Below are 24889 nucleotides of genomic sequence, written 5' to 3'. Positions count from 1 at the left end.
CAAGGCCTTCCTGGACTACAAAATGAACTCCCACAGGAAGAAAGAAAGGACTGACTGAGCATTTAATCAGTATTTGAACTTGGGGATCTTACAATGATATCTCAAGGCCAGCCTTCAGCCAGGGTGCCAATCCAAGCTACCTCCAAGGTCCCCAGGGTGCACCTCCACCTTCTGCCAGACGTTGAGGACCCTTGGTGTGTTCCCCTGCAGACACCAGAAGCAACATGGCCATGCAGAGCTAGTCACACCATCTATCCACCCATTTCCTCACACAGAATGGGGTCACCCTTCCATGTTCCTTTCCACCATGTGGGAGGTCCAATCATAAACCCTGTTTCAGGTCTGCTCCTGGAAGGAACCACTTCTAGTGCTGGTGAGGAGGGAAAGAATGGTACAGGGGCGTTGGAAACTCTAAGGATTTAGTAGAGTCCATTGACAGAGAGGCGGGCAAGGATAAGAGAGTCCCCAGGAGGCAACGCAGCACCTGAGAGAGTGGAAAGGGAATTACGTCAGAGGGCTGTGTGGAGGGGCTATTGCCAATGTGACCCTGAAGAGGAGAAATGAAAAGAAATCTGTCATATCCTTCTCTTCTCTCCTCCTTTTGCCCTCTCCTACCTCCTGACCAGACCCAGAAGCTAGAAGGCAAGGGAGCCTACTGAACCACTGTTTCAGGTTTGGATGAACTAGGATGAAGAGTCAGCTTCAGGGGTTACAGGAGAGATCACCGAGGATCCTCAATAATGGCCTCCAGGGCTGGAAAGATGGCTCAGTGGTTAAGAGAACTGGTTGTCCCTCCAGAAGACCAGAGAGTTCAGTTAATTCCCAGCACCCATAGAATGGCTAACAACCAAGGGCTCTGATGCCCTCTACTGACCTTTGTGGGTACTGCATGCATGTGGTACACAGACATAGATACACATAATAAAATAAATATAAAGCAGAAAAGTTAAAAAGATAAGCCAGGCTGTGGTGGTTTTGATCTCAGCACTCGGGAGGCAGAAGAAGATAGATCTCTGTGAGTTCAAGGCCAGTTTCAGGACAGCTAGGGTTGTTAAATAGAGAAACCCTGTCCCCAAAAGAAAAAGGAAGAAAGGAAAAGAAAAGAAAAATGGCCCCAGAGCCTTACAGTGCTGAGGTGGGCACTGGATGCAGGGTCAAAGACACCTAAAAATCATTACCATTCATGGACCTTTTTATCTGGCATGTAACATGGATGCCACGTCACATCACGTGCTGCATCACACTAGCCATGTAAAGCCACACGTAGAGTGACATTATCATAAGCCCTACTCTCCTACTCCCGTGACTTGTCCCTGGCAGAGGTCCATTTCCCAGCCCTTGGAACTGTGCACAGCCACATGCTCTCTGGCAAGGCTTGCACCAAAATGCCTTCAGTCGACAGTAATAGAAACCACTTATCTTATGGTGCTGACAAAATCTCACACACTAGGTCATTATTTATGAGGAAAAGAAACTGCGCTCAGGATATACCCCAGTGATAGAGTGCTTCCCTAGTGTACAGTGCCCAGGGTCCAATCCTCAGTTCCCAAAGGGAGAAATTACTTCTCACAGTTCTGCAATATGGAAAGTCTTAAGAGGTCCAGCATTGCATGAGGAACAGTGTCCAAGAGGGGAAGCAGGCACAGCTCACTTTGAAGAGTGCTTGGCTAATATAAACTCCTGTGTTCTAGTCCCAGAACCATACAAAACTGGACATGCACCCCTGCATTCTCAGCACTGGGGAGGAGGATGGCCAGAAGTTCAAAACTAGAGTTCGGAATGGTCAGCAGTTAATGTCTGCCATGCCGGTGTGAGGGTCAAAGTTTGAATACCCACAAACCCAGGTAAATACCGGGTGGGTGCGGTGGCCTGCCTACAGTTCTGCCCTTTGAAGGATTTGCAGTCATGCACACACAGAAACACAGACAGACACGCACGTGCACACACACACACAATGAGTTCAAGGTCAGCCTTGGCTACAAGAGACCTGGAAAACATCATGGGGATGGGGAGAAAGTTGCCCACTTTTTGGGTTTCATTGGACATGCTGTGTGCTAATTAAAATTATGCCAAGTATGTGTTACTAATTTCTGGGTGTGCCAGATCAAACTGTTTATTTATCATATATTTACATTTTTCAGTATATAGCTCAGGCTGGCTCTATGGCCCGAGCATATGGTATATTACAGGCATGGGCCACTGCATCTTGTCAGGCTAACTTTGATACAGAACATCAGAACTGGGAGTTGGAGCTCAGCAGACACTGTGGGAAATGACTTGCCTTGAAAACAAAACAGACAACAAATCCCATACAATAGCAAAACGAAAACAAAACCCAAAAACAAAACAACAAAACCCCCAAGGATTTGATCCTTAGTATCACAATTAACAAATGTGAAGAGCGAGCACTTAATTGGGAAAAGCAAACAGACAGTCTAGACCTTATAAAACAAGACTCAAACTCAAAAACAAAGACCCTCCCGATCCTGCGCACCCAGCGCGCAAATCTGCACTTGTCGAAGGGAGGTGCTTTTTACAGCCACGCCTCTTCACACTTGTCTCCGTGGGTGCAAAACTTCTCTTTTTGGCTCGTTCATTGCAGCCCCTCGCCCCCAAACTTATCTCACGTTGTGGAATAAGAGCTAGACGTTAACTGAGGCTGCAGTTTCTGCACAAATAGCCGGGATTCTGGGTCTACCCTGGGCTAAGTTCTTGATACGATGTGAATGAAGCCTCCCCTCTCCTTTCCAGAAAGGTGGTTGCTCCCAAGCCACCCGGAAGTGCTTGTGGCCCAGTCCGCGGCTTGACCTGGTGGCGGGACATGGACGTGCGTGGTGGTGTCTGCAGCCCGAGCGGAGCACTGGTGTCTGCGGAGCGGGCTCCTGCCTCAGTGACCCTGGCGGAGCTCCTGCACTTGGTCCAGAAAGGCCAGGAGCTCCCGGGCCTGGAGAAATGCCACATCACTGCGACCCAGGGTGAACCCACCGCGTCTCTGCTTCCAAGGAGGCCCAAGCCCTGGGAAGACGAGGGCTCGGCCACCTCATCCCGCCCCGCAGCCCTCGGCACGAAGACACAACCTCCAAAGGTCGAGGAGCCGACCGAGGACAGCCCTGCCGCCCAACTGGACTGAGGCCCAAGGGGTTCCTGAAGCTCTAGGTGTTTCACAGCTGAGATCCGGACGGCGTGACAGGGTCCTACAGGAACTTGAGTCTGTACACCTTTCTTCATCTTTCTGCATCTCCCATGACCTGTCTCAGTCAGACCTAGTATGCCTGGGGGACTCAATGTTAACAGTAATTTTGGTTTTGGACGCTGAATTTCAACTTCATACAGTATTCTTCGTTTGTGCAACTGAAACAACTTTCCCTTGTCACAGTAACAGGGCACGACCTCCTGTGTCACCTTATTCTCAAGATATAAAGTAAAACTGATAATCCAAAAGACATTTCTAATTTTGCAGTCGTTTGGGTTTAATGAAAAAGTTGATTCCCCGAAAGATCTAGATCTTGGGGTTGGGTGGGTATAAGGGGCTGGACAGAGGGCTCAGTGGTTAAGAGCATGGACTGCTCTTTCAGAGGTCTTAATTTCCAGCAAACCACAGGGTGGCTCACAACCATCTGTAATGGAATCTGGAACCAGCTAAGTGAGGAAGTGCGAGCAGAGGCGGTTTGTTAGTTGGTGCACATGTGAAGTCTTTCTTCTCCCACTATGCACCTGACCTCCCATTCAGCCATCTCCAAGGCTGAAACTGGAGTTGTTTGGAATGAAACCCATGATTTCTGAAAGAACATCAGATGCTCACAACCTTTCCATCTCCCCCACCCAGTAAGACTTGTGAAACTAGGTGCTAGGTGTCAGATGCCTTGGGGCTGGGCTTTTAACCGGGCTCCTCCGGCCCCCTAAAGGCTGACTTTGGACAGTGTCTGACGTGGGTTTTATCTCCATAGTGACACCACACCAAGCCTCCCAGCAGTCTTTCAAATAGGACCAGTGGCTGTTTCTCGATATTCTACAAAACCAAAATGGCAGCCGACTAGCTGCCCAGATGTCTTATCCATGTAGTTAAGTAGCTACTAGACCTGGCTGATCTCCAGCAATATGGACAGATGCACGTCTTGTTTTGGGAGCCTTAACTCATAGCTACAGGGCAACAGCACAGTTTTTTGAGTCTATGTAACCCTGGCTAGCCCACCTGGTCACAGTGCTCACAAGCCGTTTTAATACCTTTGGGGCTGGAGGCACGTGCTAAGCGCACTTGCTTTTGCATAGGGCCTAGAAATGGTCTCACCCTGCACATCTGTGAGCCTTCATTTGCCAGCAACTCCCAGGGCACGGGGACACTTTAAGGCTACTTTGGGACCCGAAATGATGGAATATACTCACATAAAAACAAATCTTTTATATAGAAAAATCCAGAAATGGAAGCTCATCCAGGACCTCACAGGAGGCAAGCACTCCCAACTCTAGATTTATATCCCGGAATGCTACACAGCTGTGACTGTTTCTCCAAGACTGCAATGTGTTTTTGGTCAGCTCCATTTCCCCAAGCTCTATAATGAACACACTGGTCTCTGGCTGGTTTCCTCTGGAATCACTAACCTTGTAACTGGCATGCTGAGGCAGGTGTGTAGGCCAAGGTGGCATTAACTCAAATCCACCTGTCTCTGCCCCACTGTGAGTGAAGGTGAGCCGTCACTATGCTCGGCACAGATACCTGATCCACGTCACAGCTGAGTTTTGAAAGCCCATGAAGCCAAGGTTACAGGAGAGGGAAACATCTGTTAAGAATGTGGACTCCTGGTGTGGGTTTTAAGGAAAGGGCAGATGGGAATTCTTAAGCCAAATTTAGTGGGCATTTCCTGGGCACATGTGGTTTAGGAAACAAGTCTATTGCTGCATTAATTTTTGTCCTACATATTCTGTGTAGCCCTGGGTATTCTGGAATTCTGTAGATCTGGCTTGCCTGGCCTTGAACTCAGGAGATCTGCCTGCCTCTCAGGTTCTGTGACTAAAGGTATGTACTACCAGGCCCAGCCAAACACTAGTTCTTATTAGAAAACAAGTGGCTAAACGTCAGCCTTCCTGTAACACAGAATGAGACTAGCTTAATGGACCAATGTACATAAAAGAGCTGGCTGTGCTCACAAAAGACTTTCAGGTGTCAAGAGGGTATGTATCACTGTCATGGAGTTCCAAGCACAATCTATGGATGTATGGCTTTTTTTTTCTTTTAATTACAGATGGTTGTGAGCCACCATGTGGTTGCTGGGAATTGAACTCAGGACCTCTGGAAGAGCAGTCAGTGCTCTCAACCACTGAGCCATCTCTCCAGCCCCATGTATGTTTCTTCTAGCATAGGGATCCTGCATACTAAATCCTGAGCTACAGAAAAGGACTGTCACTGCAGGTCAGGGTACAAATGCAGTGACACCAGGCCAGGCCAGCAAGGCCGAGCGGTGGAAAAACAGACAGTAGTTGCAACATGGCCTCACACCACAAGACCAAGCATGGCCTTTGTTACCTTTCTAACTGCCTTTTCTGTCTGAGGAACAAGCTCTCAGCTTATACACCTATAATCTGAGGAGGAGGAGGCGGACTGCTCTGGAGTTTAAGACCAGCAAGGACTATACAAGGAGACCCGGCCTTGGACAAACCAAACCAAACACAAAGCCACTTATCTTAACAAAACAAAAAATAAAACCAAAACCCTCTTTGTCCAGATTCAAGCCCTTGGTCTGCTTTAAGAGTCTTGGAGGGGTGGGAGGGTATTTGGACTAGTTGCCCACCCAGCATTAAACACCAAGATAGAAGGCAGGGTAACTCCTTCCTCCACAGCGAGCGCTGATTTCAGTGACAGGCGGCCAATGTGAACTGTCATCCGTTTCCATGGAGCTGGGCTGTGTCAAATGTCAGCGATGCTCACACTCCACTCTGGCTCTCCGGTCCCTTCCTTCAGTTTTTGAAGGCAGAAAATATAATCTTCTCTGAAGATACTTGATAATTTTAAACAACAAAAACACTTCCAATACGTGTTTTTGGTAAACCTAAGAAAGGAAAACACAGCTGTGTCAACAAACCATTTGAAACCTGGGACTGAGAGCAAGCAACAAGAACAGTGTTCCAGGCTACGATCCCTTCAACAAAACAGGTAACTGGGCTTCACAGTCCTTCCAAAATTAGTTTCTGATGTGATTTCTTCTCCACTGCAGGGTAAATGTCCACAGCAACACAGATATTTTCTAGCCTGTGATCTAACGGTCAAGGCTGCATCAGGCACTGTCCCTCTCCAACAGGTCAACACGCTTGTCTTCAGAGGGCTCTAAAGTGCCGGCACACAGAGGCAGTGCTGGGTCTAGGAACTTGCATCCTTAGCTACTTCTCAACTAACAACTATACATCCAGCTCAGAGGGATTGCTAGTTGACAAGCATGGCCCAGCAAACAAATGTCAGACAAACTGCCGACAAGATGCCTCATTGAGTAAGACTTCTTGCCATGAAGATTACCCAATGAAGATTCTCAGAACTAATAAGGGAGAGAAGTGTCCTCTGACCTACGGAGTCTGGCGTGACCTTGATGGGGGACAGAATGATGTGGTTCCTGCCCCTGAGACAAGGCCAGCAGGCGTGGGCCTCCACAGGTGTGGATGGCTGCTATTGGAGTAAGGCCTGTTTGTATAATTTACATTCCTCAGGAATGTCCTTCCTGTCAATGACTCCAAGATAATCAGAGACAGCCTCAGTCCAGGAGGTGAAGGTGTGGCTAATGTCTCAGCAAAATGGTAACTGTCCTTCAGGACAGCCTAAATACATAGGTTCAAAAACATAATTTCAAGAAATAAGGATGCAATATGAATTACTCGAGGGGCTTAACAAACCTAAAGAAGCAAAAGCAGCTGTCCTGTAAGCCTATAAGCCAACTCAGAAAGATAAGGAAGGAGATAGAGAGACTTAGAGAGTGGTGATCATAGGAGATCCAACACAGCTAAGTTTTTGTTGTTGTTTATGTGTACAAAGGCAGAAAGATTCCTGAGTCCAGGGTTAGCTGGGGCAGAACAAGGTTAGGTGTGGTAGAAATGTTCATTCAGGATGTGGTCTCACCGCTAGCTTATTGTCTGTACTTAACAGTGACAGGCAGATCTCTGAATTCTTTTGTAAAGTTAAAAGAAAAAGTTCATTTGTTGTCTCCTAAGAATTAAGGAGCTGGGTTATGGGGTGCTGATTCATGGGAACCTGGAGTAAACATCTGGACTGAGAAGTACAATAAAAAGGTATTCTTATAATCTGCAAGAGATGAGCTATCAAGTCCCAAGTAGAACACAGAGCTGCCTGCAGATCTCTAGAGAAAGCAGAACAAAGAGAAAGCAGGCTGGCAAGCTGTCTAGAGCAGAGCACAGGCTGCCAGCTTGGACCCAACATTTGACTTTGAGCAGTGTTTCTCCTACCAGCCACCCCGTTCCCTGAGTTTGGAAACACGAGTACAGTGTTGTAGCACACACTCTCACCTGCTCCTGCTCTAGTTGAGCTGCCGGATGAGCTGATTGATGCGGTCACCCCGGTAACCAGGTGAGCCCATCTCCTTGAGAAAGCCCACTCTATTCTTGGTGGCATGACGGGCCACAGAGAGGTGGAAAGGACACAGGAATGAAGAGATCTCCTGGAAATGCTTCCCAGGGAAGGCAATCTCATGGATGAGGTCTTCCAAGCAAATGACACCAAATCTCCCTGAAAAATAAGAGGGTGTAGTTTCCTTTGTTCACTACCTACCCAGTATATAGTTTTAAAAAAGAAAAAAGCTGGGACTATAGGGTCCAAGAATACACCCTGGGTCCCAAATCACAGCCACCAAACCCCAAGCTGCAGCACTCACCCAGGTGCTCCTCAATCACTGTGTTGTCTGTCAAAGGGACAGTCTTATCATTAATCTTTGCTTGTCCACGTTTCAAGATGAGTTCCCGGACAGACTTCAGATTTGGAAATCTACATAGGGCACAAAAGAGACACTGGCCACTAAGAATAAGAACTGGCTGAGAATAGGTAAAGGATTCTCCCACCAGCAAGGAGTGCACTACTGGGAGACACACTGAGAGGCAGAATGAAAAAGTGGCTCATGCCTGCAGTTCTAGCACCTGAGACAGAGGCTGGAGGGTCCTGAGCTACACAGGGAGTCTGAGGTGAGCCACCAAACCAGCCAACTGAAAATCCCAGCATGGGTTTGAGTATATAATTAGAAATTTAGAGTGTTTTCTTATTTTTGTAGCCTATGCTGGCCTCAAACTTGCAGCAATCCTCCTGCCTCAACCTTTGGTGCACAGGGATTGGAGGCCCAAGGCACCATGCTTGTTTTTGTTTGTCAAAGTCTCGCAGCAGCATAGCTCAGGCTGGCCTGGGATCCACAGCAACCTCCTTGCTGAAGCCTCCAAGTGCTAGGATTTAAGTGTGAGCCACCAAACCCAGCAGAGATCACTGCCACTGTGGCTTCGAGGGTTAAATCTCCCTGTGGTCCATTTTACCTAGTCTTAACCTACAGTGAGTAAGCCCGAGCTCCCGGCCATTATCAGCATCCTGGTGCTCCCCCAGTGGTCCTCCCCCAGGTCCTAAGGTTCTTTATTTCTGGTGACCGGCCACGGCAGAATGAACCTGGGAAAACAATACCCAGTGTATGTGTTTTACACACTCAAAGTAGAGGGAATTCACATGGAAAACAGTACTCACCCCCAGGTCACATAAGGCTCCACCGTGCGCAGCATTTTTACACTCTGAGGGGTGACCTTGACAAAGACGCCACTGAACAATTTCTTCAGGCCAAGTTTCATGATGGTGCTCTTTACCAATAAACTCACTCCTTCAATCCTGAAACCAACAGTCAGGTGTCTGACCCCAGTCTATGCTGGTCTGTTTACAAGCAATTCTGAAATGCAAGATTGCTACTGGATACACAACACATCCTAGAGTGCAGTGTAGTGGGAGGCAGAGTGGAACAATCCCTGGGTGCCACAGGACACAGTTCCTGAATGATGGACTGGTGGGGAGTGCTGTCGGGCAGTGGGGATGGTAGGCTATGTGGTCAAGTTTGTCTACGTAAGGAAGCCAGGTCGCTTCAGTAGGTAGGTAGTAAAAGCATGGAACGCATGGATCACAGGAGATCTCAGCCTGACATCAGAGCCAGGGAAGTCCAGTCCAGGGGCTTGAAAAGGAGAGCATGTAAGTTTTAAACTCACAGCTCTATTTAAGTAAGGACAAATGTGAAGCCTACTACGTGTGGACACTGCTTCCTAGCACCATACCTTGCATCTTTAAACTGCTACAGGACTTATGTCCATGAGCAATGCTACAAGTCTTCCTTTCTCTATGCTTCAGTGCTGGGCCTACTTTCATGTCCTATGTTGCGATGAAGCTCGTACTATATACAGATATATAGGGTATCACTAAAGAGCCCCCCCTTTACCCTAAGTGTGTGTGTCACTGACTGACCTAATGCTAGCACAATCACTGTAGCAGGTTCAGCTTTATCTCTCCACAGAAACAGCTAAAGTTGAACAGTTTACACAGGGACTGTACCTTTCCATTCGTATAACGAAAGCCAACGAGTGTTTATCAGGCACCTCCAAAGCACGAGGCTTCACTTCTAGTCGCTGGACACGCACTTTGTCACGTTGCTGTCGCCAGGAATCGTGCACGAAAGATTCTAGTCGTCTAAACCTGAATTCTTTCCCTTTCCTCTGTGGCAGGGAAGACAAACATCACCATGTCTTCCCTTACACAATTGGCCCAGGAGCCATTTATAAGAGAGCTCATCTCTCCCATGTTCTGCAAAGGTGGGCAGACCATTACATACAGGACATATGAGGAAGCCAAGAAAGAACTGAGAAAACTGAAGACTTTATGAAGAAAAGCTTGGGGTAAGTTTATATGCTGGAAACATTTAATACAAGCATTTATGAAACCCAACACTATGTTAGGAATCACAAAATACAAGCGGATTTTCTTCTCTTTTCACTCAAAAATCTTGTATATCCTATGTTCAGAATCTACACATACACAGACTCTAAGTAAACTTTAAAAATTGTTGGATACTTGTGGTTTGAGACAGGCTCTCATAATACAGCCAAACTCTCCATTCTCCTGTCTCAACCTTCCAGAATGCAGAAGTTATAAAAGTGTCCCACAGTTGGCAATTTAATTTCAGCACGCCAGAGGCGGAAGCAGGCCGAATTAACCTGGCCAGAAAGTATTCCAGAGCATATATATAGACCCCATCTAAGAAACAAACAACAAAAAACTTTAAAGCATCTTCACTTTTCCCTTATGTAGGGTAAATCTTTGCTAAATGGAGAACTGGACTACATGGGAGAAACCAGTGAGGGATCTGATAACAAATCTAGTTTGACAAACATCCTTCAATAAAATCCATCCACTACAAATCCTAATATCCCTCACCCCTTGCTCCCCAGAATTACCTCTCTCTTTGCCAAAAGAGCCTGCTTTGCCTGGGTAGCTTTGAGGGCTTGATAAGCCTTCCTCTTTTTCAAGAGATTTTCTGGAACCAAAGGGATCTTTTTTCTTTCCCTGATAAAGAAAAATTGACATCAACGAAAATTACTAAACCAACATTCAGTGGCTTTCTGAACCAATTCAAGATCCTGGTCTTCCCGGGACCTATGGTTTCTGATCAGTCTTCACCAAGGACCTGCAGTACTCACTCGCCCCCGAAAGCCTTGGAAATCACGGGAAAACCTTTGGTCTCTGGGTTCGTTTTGATCCGAAGAGCTTTAACAACTGTACCCTATCACTGTCACTAACGGCAAGGAAACTCTAGTAAAATCTGGGAAGGGTTTGGGCTGTTACAGATCCACCAAGAAGAGTAATTAAAGTCAAGCTAGGGTGAGGAGGGGGAGAGAGATGAAAGTGTGAAGGGATTTAGGAGGTAAAGACCTTGGTGAAAGACGAAAGACAAGAGGGGAATGAGATGATAGGGGCAAGGGATATGATTAAAATACACTATACATGTGTATGAAACTGTGAGAAAACATATTATGACAGCCAAACTGAGCGAACCAAACTGGCATTCTCCAGCCACTCTCCCCCCCCCAACTTCAGTGCCTTTCCTCGTAGCCTCAAAAGTCGTCCCATGTATCCGATCTACGGTCGCAGAGCCCTACGGCATCTCAGTCCCCATCTTCACTGCACCACAAGGAGCCTTTTTCTTTTCTTTCCACAGCCCACAGTATCTTTTTGTATCACCAGAATACAAACAGAAAGGATGGCATCGGATTCCCAAGGCCCCCCAAAGACCAACACACTCACCCTTCTTCCGCCATCTTTCCGAAGCTCCAGCTACTGCTCATGCGCAGCCTCACCAGGTGGGGTAGAAAGGCCCGCCTCTATGTCTTCTTGATCATAGAGACGGGACTCTCGCTCACGCTGGAGGACTCAGGCAGCCTGAGATTCCTTAGACGCTGAGAGTTTTTGAGAAATAGTCTTGCTAGCTCTGATTCCAGCAAAGACCCCTCCAATTTCCTTCGCATCCCTTCTACTCTTTCTACAGTCTGATACCCAGCTAGATCCAGCCCTTTTCAGTTAGGCTGTAGCGTCTCGAACCCAGCCGCTTCTGAACATTTTAAGGCTTCCCACAATGCACCTGCAGCTTCCGCTATGGCGCTGGGGCCACATTTCCGGCGCATGTTCTGCGGCGAGCCACGTCCTTGCTGAGGTGATGTTTTCATCCCTGGAGACTTGAGGGACCAACTTGGCTCTAACACTTGGGTGGCGGTTATTTGTGGAGGATTTGGAGAAAATAAAAATGTGTCCCCGACCCTGTGAGACTTTGAATTCCTTACCTTCCTGCATCTCGGCTTCTTCATCCATATAATGAATACATGGGCGTTCCCAGTAGCCGCTAGAGGGCTCTTTGAGATTTACCAAGTGTTAGCACAAGTTGGGTAAACAGTCGAGCCCGAAACTAGAAATGCTTAATTTTCATCTCATCCTTCACTTGTTTAATTAAGTATCGCAGAACTTACTCACTTTGCCACATTCTACTACTACAATGCTGTTTTATGCTCTTGTATGGGACATTGTCACTTAACATTTGAAGGTGTCGCCACAGCCTTTATCCTATATCCCTTATTTCCTCTGTGTCTCTTCTTCACATCACTACACCACTTCACTACAGTGGGACTCTGCGAGGAGTTGTTAAGTACCCGAGGGTTGGTACATCATATTGGCACACACTAAGAAACTAGTCCACTCAGACGCTAATGTCCTGGCCAGCTGCTCATCACAAAATGAATTGGGGATTAAGGGATTAAGATGGTTCAGCTGTTGGAGGACCCAGGTTTGATTCCCAGCACCCACATGATGCCTCCCAACCATCTGTAACTCCATTTTCAAGGGATCCATGAGCTCTTCTGGCCTCAGGCACACACATGGAATAAAGAATAGTAGGCATGCCGAAATAGCTTAGTTGGGAGATCGTTAGACTGAAGATCTGAAAGGTCCCTGGTTCAATCCCAGGTTTCAGCCAGAACTTATTTTAGGGGCTGGAAAGATGGTTCAGTGGTTAAGAGCACTGACTGCTCTTCCAGAGGTCCAGAGTTCAATTCCCAGCAACCACATGGTGGCTTACAACCCTGTGCAATGAAGTCTGATGCCCTCTTCTGGTGTGTTTGAAGACAGTGACAGTGTACTTATATATAATTAACAAATAAATCTTTTTTAAAAAGTGTAGTGGCACTTGTCTTTAATACTAACACCCAGGAGGCAGAGATGGGTGGATCTCTGTGAGTTAGAACCAGCCTGGTCTCAAAAATAACTGTGAATGTAAAAAGGGGCAACAACATGGTGTTATGGATGGGGGCCTGAGGCTCATTCAGAACCATAACGGTGTCTTTGTAAAGACAAAACTTAGCTAAGTGCAGAACATTCAGTGAGCAAAGGATTAAAAAAAAAAAGGCAAAACAAAACCCAATACTTTGTAACTTTCTGTAGATAAAAGTTAGATCCTATCTTATTAACAATATCACTGAACAAGAGTTTCATTGTTACCAACAACTTCCCAGTAGTTGAATGGAACATTGAGATCTAAGTTTAGGAGATTTTCTCAAAGCTGAGTGACCTGTCCACATTCTGATCCAGAAGATACAGGTTCTGTTCAGTTCCTTACTTCCTGTGTAGCCCCCATAAGTAGTTCAACTGAATTGTGTTTCTGAGCACTGACCGTATGTCGTAGTCTGGGGAAGACGCATTATATTAATGAGAATGTGGTACGGATACTTAATGGCTGTGGTGGTTTGTATATGCTTGGTCCAGGGAATGGCACTATTAGGAAGTGTGGCCTTGTTGGAGTGGGTATGTCACAGTGAGCGTGGGCTCAAAGGCTCTGCTCTTGACTATTTCAGCTGTCCATTATTAGAGAAGGATTAAACTGTGGGAGGTGGTGAAACTGTGGAGACATGTTGGTTTTCTTTTTTTAAAAAAGACTTATTTATTTATTATATATGAGTACACTGTATCTGTCTTCGGACACACCAGAAGAGGGCATCAGATCTCATTACAGAGGGTTGTGAGCCACCATGAGGTTGCTGGGATTTGAACTCAGGACCTCTGGAAGAGAGGTCAATGCTCTTAACTGCTGAGCCATTTCTCCAGCTCCATGTTGATTTTCAAGTTCTGAAATCTCTGCGGTGTTTGTTTGTTTGGTTGGTTGGTTTTCAGTCTGTTGATGGCCATTCCTATTTCCTAATGTTATCCCAGGCTTCTTGTGAATTTCTCCCTTAAAAGAAATTACAACTGCAGTGCCTGTCTGTACACAGCCTCTTTTAGAATGTAATCCTCCTGGTGATCCATCTCACTGTTTCAGGTTTTTCTGGTTGTCTACTAGCCAGCTTTGTGACACAAACTAGAGCCGTCAGAGGGGAAGGAACCTCAGCTGAGAAAATACTGCCATAGATTCCAGCTGTAAGGCATTTTCTTAATTAGGGATCAATGGGGGAAGGTCCAGCCCACTGTGGGTGATGTCATCCCTGGGCTGGGTTCTATAAGCCATAATGAGCAAGCCAATAAATAATGCCCCTCCATAGCCTTTACATCCGCTCCTGCCTCCATGTTCCTGCTCTATATGAGTTCCTGCCCTCACTGCTTTTGCTGATGAACTGTTGTATGCAACTGTGAGTGAAATAAACCTTTTCCTCCCCGAGTTACTTTTGCCAAAATGTACAAGGTTTTGCCAAGGTTCAGAGCAGACATCTGTCAAGAGTGACAAGAGGCTGTCAGGTACAGGTTAAGAAAGAGAGATGAGCAGATGAGTCTGGAGTTGAGGGAAAGGATTTCAGCAACAGCTATTCATCTGGATAAAAAAAAATAGGCATTGGAGAGTGGGAGTAAGGGTTCAGCCATTAAGAATGAGCCTTGAGGGCTGGAGAGATGGCTCAGTGGTTAAGAGCACTGACTGCTCATCCAGAAGTCCTGAGTTCAAATCCCAGCAACCACATGGTGGCTCACAACCATCTGTCATGAGATCTGATGTCCTCTTCTGGTGTGTTTGAAGACAGCTACAGTGTACTTATACATTATAAATAAATAAAACTTTAAAAAAAATGAGCCCTGCTTTTCTAGAGAACTTGGGTTCCATGTCTAGCACCCATGTGAGGTGCCTCACAACTGCCTGTAACTCCAGCTGATTGACTTTCTGATGACCTCTTCTGGCTTCCACTGGGAGAAAGAAAGCCTGTGACAGGCAGCAGGTTTTTGAGGGTGGAGGAGGGGCCTAGGAAAACTAGGATAGGAAGCAGATTTGGGTGACAAGTTACACTAAACAGACAAAAAGTCCAGATGGTTTCCATGTTATTTCAAACTAACAGAACATAGGACAATCTTTTCTTCAGTTTCGCTGCATTTTATCCCCCAACTACAGGGCCAGGACAAGCCGTCCTACTTAATGGGCAAAGAGACAGACAAGAGCAGTTTGTGTATCAGGTGCATGGTGAGTGTGGTCCTGGCCCCGTTTGGTTCTGCTGCCCAAGGCCTGCCGATCTGTCCATCCAGCTGCTCTGCTCCCCCCGACCTACGGCAACATTTCCCCTAAATGATTTAAAACAACAAAAGAGTTATTTTTATTTTTTTATTTTTTACACTTCTCTTATGTGGTTTTGCTTGCACGTATATATGTGCGCCATATGCCAGATGCCTACAGTGGTCAGAAGAGGGCATCAGATTTCCTGGAGCTGGGATTATGAATGGTGGTGAGCTGCCCTGGTCCTCTGCAAAATATTAGGGTTCGTTGTTGTTGTTGTTGTTGTTCTGCTGGGGGTTTGTTTTGGGTTTTGGTGTGTGTGTGTGTGTGTGTGTGTGTGTGTGTGTGTGTGTTTTGAGACAGTGTCTTACTATGTACATAGCCTTTGACTGGCCTCAAAACCACTTTGTAGACCAGGCTAGCCTCAAACTCATAGAGGTCTTCTTGCCTCTGCCTCTCAAGTGTTGGGATTAAAAGCATGGGCCACCATGCCCATGTGGTTTTGAAAGATTCCTGTTTATTTATTTACTGTATATGAACACACTGTATAGCTGTCTTCAGACACACAGAAGAGGGCGCCAGATCCCATTAGAGATGGTTGTGAGCCACCATGTGGTTCCTGGGAATTGAACTCAGGACCTCTGGAAGAGCAGCCTGTGCTCTCACCACTGAGCCATCTCTCCAGCCCCTCCTGTTTACTTTTAATGTGTGTGCATAAATGTGTGTGCTGGTGCCATCAAAGGTCAGGACCTTGGATGCCCTGTGGGGCTGGAGTTACTGGCACAAACCATGGTGCCACTGAGTCCTCATCCTCTGTCCTGCACAAAAGACTTGGTACCAGATGCTGAGTCTTTCCTCAGGCTTAGCCTGGCTAAACCTCTGACCCTGGTTGAGTGTGGTGACCACCCACTGAACCAATTGTGTCTTCTCTTAGTCCTCCCTAAATCCTGGGAACACCTTTGCCTACAGGCTGCAGTGACATTTTCCTCCCTGGCCCACCTCCTCCATGGGAACAGTGTCTCTATTCCCTCTCATTCTCCCTTGGGATGCCTTTTAGAAAACCTCTAGGCTCTCCACCTGCCATCCTGTCTGAAGGGTAGGTCTCAATACCCCTTCAATAAGCACTCTGAATGGCCACCTAACAGCACCCCAGGTACTAATGTTACTCAGGACTTGTACAGCTACTGCCCACGTCCTGGAAATGGAAAGGAGTTTCCCATTCCCTATATTCCAGTGTTCTGCTTTCTCCATCCAAAGCCTTGTCTGTTTTGGTCTGGTCTCTCCACAAAGCCTTGTAAATGTTCTGTCTTTTAAAATTACCATTGATGGATCTCTGTAAGTTTGTTGCAAAGTGGGAACAGAATATAGAAGGAGGGCAAAAAGCAAAGTAGTAGGCCAGCTGCAGCCCCACCCTCCCTACCCCCCTACCCTCACCTCACCCCTACCCTGCACTCCTTCCTCTCTGGCTGGTAGGTCTTTCTGCTCCCTCCTACAGTATCCTGTGTCTATAGCCAGCACTGTCTTCAGGCCTTTTTTGTTCTCAGCTTGCTGGGTTCAGTATTATAGGGATTCAGATGTCTTTTGGGTATTAGTGGCATTAGACTGTCCCACAGGCTCCTCTAGAACCATGCTTGTTCTTAGGTTTCCTTCAAAAACCTCTGTCCCATATTAGGCGAGCCACTAGCAAAATAACGGGACAGAATATTCCCTGCGGGGACTATTGCTACTCTTCTCATACTTTTTCATTTTTAAATACTATTTATTTTACTCATATGAAAACACTGTAGCTGTCTTCAGACACACCAGAAGAGGGCTTCAGATCTCATTACAGATGGTTGTGAGGCACCATGTGGTTGCTGGGTATTGACCTCAGGACCTCTGGAAGAGTGGTCAGTACTCTTAACCACTGAGCAATCTTTTCAACCCTGGTTCTCTTGTTTGTTTGTTTGTTTGAGGAAAGGTTTCTCTGTGTAGCCTTGACTGTCCTGGAACTCACTCTGCACACAGTCTGGTCTTAAACTCAAAGGTTCTTCTACCTCTGCCTCTCTCAGACACTGAGATTAAAGGTGTGAGTCACCACTGCCTGGCTCACCTCATATCCTTTTGATTTTAGTTTAATGCTCTAAACTTTTGTTAAAGTATAAACCGAATTTTGATATGTGTTAAGATTATTATGTAACTTTCAGTACCTCAGGATTTATAAGTATATTGGGCATGATTGAAAACCTGTAACAAAGGAGTAAAAATCTACACATAGGTAATCTTAAAGGAAATGTGTGGCTTGTCATTGTAAGATCCTGACCCTCGGTCTGTGGTCCTTAACTTTGAGACACCCTCCACCCCCCTCCCCCGAGAGAGACACTGAGATGTAGATCAATGCAAAAGCTAAAGGTTTAATTTCTAGCAGGTCAGGATCGACACCCAGTCAGTCCCTCAAAGCAAATGACTAGGAGGTGACCCCAAATGGCTATTACAAGTAGTTTTTATACTTTTTAGGGGCACAGGTTACATCAGCAAGGTTACAGTTCAAACTTATTGGCTAAGCATATTGACCTTTAAGTCTATTGGCTAACAAGCATTAATCAGTACATTCTGAGAATTTTCTACTCAAGAACTTTCCTGTGGGTGGAGGATTGAACTTGGCCTAGCCTTGACCTGAGGCAGGTGAAAGCCCCTAGGGTCCTTCATTCCCCTTTTCTTATGTGAAGGTCCTGCTAGCTCATATTCTTTCTCTCCTGATCTTAGGTATTCATAATGTTGTCTTAAAACCATCAGCTGCACAGTACTTTATTATATATATATATATATATATATATATATATATATATATATATATATATATATATACATATATGTATATATGCATTTATTTTTTTAAATTTTGTTGGATATTCTCTGTATTTACATTTCAAATGTTATACCCCCCTCCTCCCCCTCAACTTGTATCCATGAAGGTGTTCCCTCTCCCAATCACCCTCTCCACCTCAGAGCCTTGGCTGGTGATGATGTTGTTCTTCCTATGAGGGTGCAAATCTGTCAGCTATTTCAGTCCTTTCTCTAGCTGCACAGTACTTATTCTATCTTTTACAATGGGGATCAGCTTGTTAATAATACAAGGACTAAAGGTTAGCACGAATAACAAAATAAAAATGGAACCCAATGAAGAGGAGATTAGGGTTGTCATCCATAGAGAAGAATTAAACCAAGATTCAAACCAACTTTGATTTTGCTCTCTCTCTTCCGTTTGGCTAGGCCTTCCCTAACCTTCTCCATAGTGATGGAGCACTAACTGTTCTTCCAAAGGTCCTGAGTTCAATTCCCAGGAACCACATAATAGCTCACAACCATCTGTAATGGGAACTGATGCCTTCTTCTGTTGTGTCTGAAGACAGCAACACTGTACTCATACATAAAATAAATTTAAAAATGTTCCTGTGGGTGGAGAATGGAACTTAGCCTAGCCTTGACCCAAGGTGGGTGGGTGTAAGATTGGCAAAAGCCTCTAGGGTCCTTCATAACTGATGTTCCTACATCAGGGTGGAGGCAGCCATCTTTGCTAGGGTTGGGAAGGGTAGATTTTACCTTGTGACTTCATCCCCACCTTTTCTTGTTAATTTTTTGTTTTTTTGGTTTTTGAAGGCAGGCTATTTCCCTGTAGCCCTGGCTATGCTGGAACTCACTCTGTAAATCAGGCTGGCCTTGAACTCACAGAGGTCCACTTGCCTCTGCCTTCCAAGTGCTGGGATTAAAGGTGTGCACTACCACCCAGCCATTCCCATCATGATTAAAAGTGACCATGTGGCATAAACCAACCAAGGAACAACTACTAGCTATGACGCCCAAACCAGATGATTTCTCCACTATTTTTGATCACACTAATAAGCCTCCCCTTATCTGCCTCATCCCACACCCCCTTCTTTTCCTTTCTGGCCTCTTCAGTCTCCTTGTCTCCAGCCTCAGTGATTGGCCACCCAAATCAACTCTCTCAGGCACCTACTTTGAGCCCACTGGCAGTCCTTAGTCCCCCTGCTACTCCATGCCATTCCTCCTCAGGATCCCCTTTATCTTCCCCTACCCGGGTCTAACCCAGCCATAGTTCTTCCTCTGGGGACGTCACCTAGGTGGATGGCTTGGGCAGTATATACATGCCCTACTCATTAAGGAAAGAATCTCAAATAGAGAAGGTTTCCATTGTAAGAATCCATGATTTGTCAAAGAATGATACTGGATTCAGCTAGTATGCTAAAGCAAAGAGCATTTTATTCTACAGAAGTCCAGCATGCTGGAGTCTACCCTTTACTAAGATGGAGATGCCCAAGTGAGCTCACAGGCCCAATTTAAAGCACCTTAGGGGAATTCCAGGGAGAGGGTAGGTGTCCTTTATCTTAATTAGTTGGCTCTATATCTAAGAACATTCTAGAACCGTTTCTGGGGGAGCTTGGGAGGGCTGGAAACTTCTAGGGAAGCCTGGAATGGTTGCTGACACTTTGCCCTTGCTTCCAGCCAGGTGGTAAGATGATGGCTGGGCAGATTTTGATTGGGTGCCTGGGGTTTTTCTAATGACTTGCCTGGACTTGCCTAGTTCTTGGAAATAGAATCTAGGCCTAGTCTCCTGAACTGTCAGTTTGCAGCCTGTCATGGAGTCAGCCTAGCTCCATCCTCTCATTGTACCAATACTTCTTCTGACCTTTATTAAAGAATTCCAATATATTACCAACCGTACAACCTTACTTCCCAGGATGATTCTCACCAGCAACGTTCTTCCCCAGGATTGCAGGATCACAGTCTTCCTGTGACTTCTCCTTGAGGACCACAGGCAAGTCTGAGACTTGACTAGAACACATACAGACAAGTCCAGATACCTTGTCTCTCGGTCTGTCTCTATAAGCCTGCCCTTAAGGAGCTACTTCGCTCAGAGTTTCTTTGACATTATGGCCAAATTTAAACATCTAGAGAGAGGCCTCCAAAACACAGACAGGAGTTGATCTGATGCAACTCACAACAGGGTCTTTATTCTATTCCAACCAGCTTGTTACCCATCCCCCACCCCCAATGCACCACCATCACACAGGACAGTTTTGGTGGTGGTGGTGTGGGACCCTAAAGACACAGAAATGGCTGAAGTCAGACTCAGGGACTTTCCAGTCATCCCAAGGCTGTGAGATCCCACCTGTGCCTGACAAATAAAAACAATGGCCCAAAGTAAGTCTCAGAAAAACCACTGACTGATACCCGCCTGGCCCTCTAGAAAGCCCTAGGTAGGGTGTGACACATGTCATAATTAGCTCATGCTCTAATCACCCAATTTTGAGAAACAAAACAAAGATGAAAACCCACAGAATTTGCTGGCGGACGGCCACAAGGTCTCATGGAAAAGACCCAAATATACATCATCATCAGCCTAACCCCCCCTCATCCAATGAATCCAAGGGTTACTGTAACCCACCAATGAGACACCACCACCCCATGCTGTTGCTGAAATCTGCCCTCAGAACTCTATAAAAATTGTGTCTTTTGAAACCTGGGGGTCGACTCTGTGACTCTGTCCTGCTTGCAGAACAACCCCAGTGTACTGGACTTATCAATTAAACCTCTTGCCTATTGCATTGGTATAGGTCCATCTATGTTTCTGTGGGAGTAGACACCCCAATCCCTAGGCCATGTGGGTCTAACAGGCTCTGTAGCTAGGAGCACTGACTGTTCTTCCAGAGGTCCTGAGTTCAATTCCAGCAACTACATGGTGGCTCACAACCATCTGTAATGGGATCTGATGCCCTTTCCTAATGTGTCTGAGGACAGTGACACTGTACTCACATAAAATAAAATCTAAAAACCAAGATTTCAAAGGTTCAGGAAACCTCTACTTAGTGGTTCAACAATACCACTCACATAGTTGGCTGCTGAGTCTGGGTTGGCCAAGGCAGGGACAGTGTGACATGATTCCTGCTCCTGGAACAGAGCCAGCAGGGTGTGGGTCTCCACGAGTGTCAGTGGTTGCTGTGGATGTAAGGCTTGTTTGTTCCTCCTTCAGGAATATTCTCTCTGACTCCATGATAATTAGAAATAACAGGAGTCTAGGAATCAAGGGTATGCTTGTATCCCAGCAAAACAGTAAATACTGAGACATTTAGGACAGCCTCCAAGGCTGAGGGAAAGAAGTCTGAAAACAGTTCAAAATATATAATTTTTCAACTATGCAAAATATAAGGATACAATATGAATTGTATAATGAGCTTCACAGATCAGATGCACTATGAGTCAGTGTGTCAGAAAAATACTAAGGAAGGAGATAAAGAGAGGTAGGGAGAGGTGATTGCAGGACAAGATCCCACCCAGCTATTTTGTTTGTTTGTGCTTACAAAGACAGGCAGATTCCTGAGTTTAAGGTCAGCCTGGGACAGAAGGAGTTTAGGTATAGGCCCAGACATGGTAGGAATGGTCATTTCAGAGTGGGGACCCACCCAGCTAGCTTATTGTTTGTGCTTACAAAGGCAGACAGATTTCTGAATTAATTTGCAATTTAAAAAATAATATAATGTTTGCTGTTTCTAAGAATCAAGGGGCTGGGGTCATGGGATGCTGACTCATAGGGTAATCCAAAGAACCTGAGGTAAGAACTGAATCAATGTGTAAGTAAAAGACTAGGATTTGGTTTGCAAGATGAGCTATCTAGAGAGGTTTTGGAGTTGCAAGAGAGCTGAGGGGGCTGGGGGAGAAGAAAGTGCTCATGCTGTCTGGAAAACTGTCTCAAAAGAATATAGGCTATCAGCTTGTAACCCAAGATTTGACTTGAGTTGCTCTCAGGCTGCTCCCAAACACCCTTTCTTTCAGGAACCCCTTTCCAAGAAGGGGACTAGAGACTGCTCACCAACATATTGCCAAAAGGAGATACTTATTTTTAAAACACCTGTCCCCTATGCTTGCTTTCTCTATGATCAAAGTAGAGATTTCTTTTGATGTCCACAGACTTATGGAGGCTGCTCTTATTGGTCCTGTAGGAGACATGATGCATATTCAATAAAGCATTTGTCCTAGGGTTTTATTGCTGTGAAGAGACACCATGACCAGGGCAACTCTTATAGAAGAAAACATTTAATTAGGGCTGATTTAGAGTTTCAGAGGTGTAGTCCATTATCATCATGGTAGGAAGCATGGCAGCATACAAGTAGACATGGTGCTGAAGAAGGAGATGAGAGTTTTATATCTTTATCTACAGACAGCAGAGGGAGATATGTTACTGGGCTTAGCTTGAAAATAGGAGACCTTCACAATAACACACTTCCTCTAACAAGGCCATGCCTAGGACCACTCCCTATGGCCAAGCATTCAAACACATAACCTATGGGACCATAGCTATTTAAACCACCACAGTACTCTACCTTTTATGAAGAATGGGGAATCTTTTATGTCCCGATTAAGGATCCATGACATCCCAGATGGGAGACAGAAGTCATTGATAAACTTCACTATAGAATTTATCAAAGCTGTCTGTCAGGCATGATCAAAATACAGAGGATACACACCACACCCTTTCAACCCCTAAGTGTAGACATGTTAGTGGTGATCCAATGCTCTTCAAAGGCCCTCATATCTCTAATATCATCCTTTAGACAATACTGATCTACCACTCTGTCATGCCACGTTGTGTTCAAACCTTAACCTCCGTGTATCAGCTATTGAATAACACACTCCTGGCCACTTTGGAGAATGTTGATTGTCTGTTCCTCCTGGGTCAACCTTGCAACCACCATTAGTGGCCTCACCCATTGTCTTATCAGATTCTCCCCTCGTTGCCTGTTAATTGCTCTATGTCAATTACCACTACTACCCTCTATCAGTCTGGTGCCCCTTTCTCCAAAACTAGGGGCCATCCAGTGACAAACCCTTGCCAGTTCCCATCACAGGATGTATAGGAGCACAGCATGACAAACCAGCAATTTAGGTTGTACCCTTTCTCCAAGTCCTGGGCATAACCCCTGGTATGGCCACCGGAATGTCGTCACCGACTACTTCACTAGCTATCACTGTCAGTTTTCCCCTGAGTTCATTTGAGATCTCCAATTGGTGGCCCATCCATTCAGGGCCAAACAAAGGCACTGCCCTCTGTAGTGCTACAAAATCAGCAAAGATTTACTAACAGCAGGAAGAGGTAGCCTTTGCTCCTTCCTGGGGAGGAATGTTACTTCTATGTCAAACCAGTCAGGTATAGTAAAAAGATAAGATCCAACACTCAAGAGGGATCTCCAGAAAAACCATTAAGAAACAGCTTGATGCCTCGGGCCAGTGGATCCTCAATGGTCCGATATGGAATTGGATGCTATTCTTCTGAACCCCCTTTTCCTTAATCCTATTAGACACACCCTGATTTATAAACTAGATTTCTTTAACAAGAGATCCAAAGGATTTCCAGCCAGACTTTTAATCAGCTACCATTACAGGATTACCAGCCCCTAACAGTGGAGCCAGAGGGCTCTGACACTCAATTATACCCTGATGGTGAAGATCAAGCTTGCCCCAGGGACTTCACCACCGCCATTCAGTAGGAAGTAATCTAATGATAATGCCACACACTTTTCTCAACCCTACCCCTCAAGGTACTGGAGTAGCCAGGCCTTATAACTGATGGCTTCCAACCACCAAGCCCTACCCCCCCCCCCCCAATACTCTTGGCACTTTAACCCAGCCCCGCAAGACACAGACAGCCAAGATCTGTCCTACAGAGTCAAAGACTCAAGCTCAGGATGTTGAAAACCCACTAATTGCCCAACCTGGAGCACTCCACCAAGAAACTCTTATATAAAGCCTGCATCCTGCTCAGTTCTCTGCTGCTTCTCACCCAAGCAGAGGCAGCCATCCTCCTGTCTTTCCCAGTAAGTCTCGTGTGTGTGTGTGTGTGTGTGTGTGTGTGTGTGTGTGTGTGTGTGTGGTTTGTGACTTTGTGGTATTGCTTGGCTCCTATCGCCCAGGATACCTTTTCCCACAGAGCTGTAACACTTCTGCATCTGCTACAAGGAGCTGCTGCTTAACTCTTTCCTCTCCAGCTGGGTACCAAAGATGCTCTGCTTCTGTCTTGAAATCAGAGCGGAGGCACAGCCACACCCTGGAGTCCAGGGCGTACTTCCCACAGGACAACAGAGTCCTGCCAGCACAATGCTGTGCCAGGGTCTCCAGCTGCAGAAAAGGTTTCTAGCTTACTAATGTTTCCCCCAATAGCCTACTGGCTGATCTCTTTACACCAGGAAGTACCAGGATGCCATTTTCTGGACGGTGATCTTCCCATCTCCAGCTGAGGCTTTCACTAGCCAGACAGAAGCTTTGGCTTGCCTCTGGGCATGCCAAGGGAATGCAGAGACTAATAGCAATCAGATGAGCCTTTCGCTTTAAAGATGTACTAACTACATTATTATTTTATTTATGTGCACGTGTGTTGTCTTCACGTAGGTCTGTGTACCACTGCATGCTTAGTACCCTCAAAAGCCCTGTTACCCTAGTAACTTTGGAGTTTCCAATGGTTGTGAACCATGTGGTTGCTGGAAACTGAATGCAGCTCCTTTGGAAGAACAGCCAGTGCTCTTATTTGTAGAGTCGCATCTCTTGTCCTATACTATTTTTGAGACAGGGTTGGCTTGTCATGTAGATAGATCCATCTGCTTCTGGGTTGGTCTGTCTGTATCGTGCCTGTAGAGGCAAGATAGCATCAGATCCCCTAGAGCTGGAGTCATAAATGGTTCTGACTAATGCAGGTGCTAGGAACTGAACTGTGGTCCTCTGCAAGAGCAGCCAGTGGCTGAGCCATCTCTCAAGTCTCTATCCTTCCTTTTGAAAGCTTCATTCCTGGGGCAATGCCTAACACAGAGGCCTGACAGGGGTCATAATGT

The 24889-nt window shown here is 46.0% G+C and overlaps 2 protein-coding genes across 2 annotated transcripts; one reads left to right on the top strand and one right to left on the bottom strand.

The window, feature by feature from the left end:
- Positions 1–2808: 2808 nt before the first annotated feature.
- PEX39 (peroxisomal biogenesis factor 39) lies at positions 2809–3429 on the top strand. Its single transcript, XM_080917280.1, has one exon. The coding sequence runs from the start codon at positions 2822–2824 to the stop codon at positions 3128–3130; it is 309 nt and encodes a 102-aa protein (XP_080773406.1). The 5' UTR covers positions 2809–2821; the 3' UTR covers positions 3131–3429.
- A 156-nt stretch (positions 3430–3585) lies between these two features.
- Positions 3586–11506, bottom strand: RPL7L1 (ribosomal protein L7 like 1). Its single transcript, XM_080916767.1, has 7 exons — positions 11306–11506; positions 10459–10567; positions 9560–9720; positions 8714–8851; positions 7869–7978; positions 7504–7723; positions 3586–6044 (listed from the first exon to the last, which is right to left on the bottom strand). The coding sequence occupies exons 1-6, from the start codon at positions 11344–11346 to the stop codon at positions 7515–7517; spliced, it is 768 nt and encodes a 255-aa protein (XP_080772893.1). The 5' UTR covers positions 11347–11506; the 3' UTR covers positions 3586–6044; positions 7504–7514.
- Between the last annotated feature and the right edge of the window lie 13383 nt (positions 11507–24889).

This window comes from Micromys minutus (assembly GCF_963924665.1).
Source record: "Micromys minutus genome assembly, chromosome: 5".
Taxonomy (NCBI): domain Eukaryota; kingdom Metazoa; phylum Chordata; class Mammalia; order Rodentia; family Muridae; genus Micromys; species Micromys minutus.
Note: the sequence above shows the minus strand (reverse complement) of the source record. Positions and strands in the feature narration are given on the sequence as shown.

Coding starts and splice junctions, on each gene's coding strand:
- PEX39 (XM_080917280.1), top strand. CDS start 2,822: ATGGACGTGCGTGGTGGTGTCTGCAGCCCGAGCGGAGCACTGGTGTCT.
- RPL7L1 (XM_080916767.1), bottom strand. CDS start 11,346: ATGAGCAGTAGCTGGAGCTTCGGAAAGATGGCGGAAGAAGG. Junction 9,721..10,458: donor CTCTTTTGGCAAAGAGAGAG/GTAATTCTGGGG, acceptor TCCCTGCCACAG/AGGAAAGGGAAAGAATTCAG. Junction 7,724..7,868: donor AGTGATTGAGGAGCACCTGG/GTGAGTGCTGCA, acceptor CTTATTTTTCAG/GGAGATTTGGTGTCATTTGC.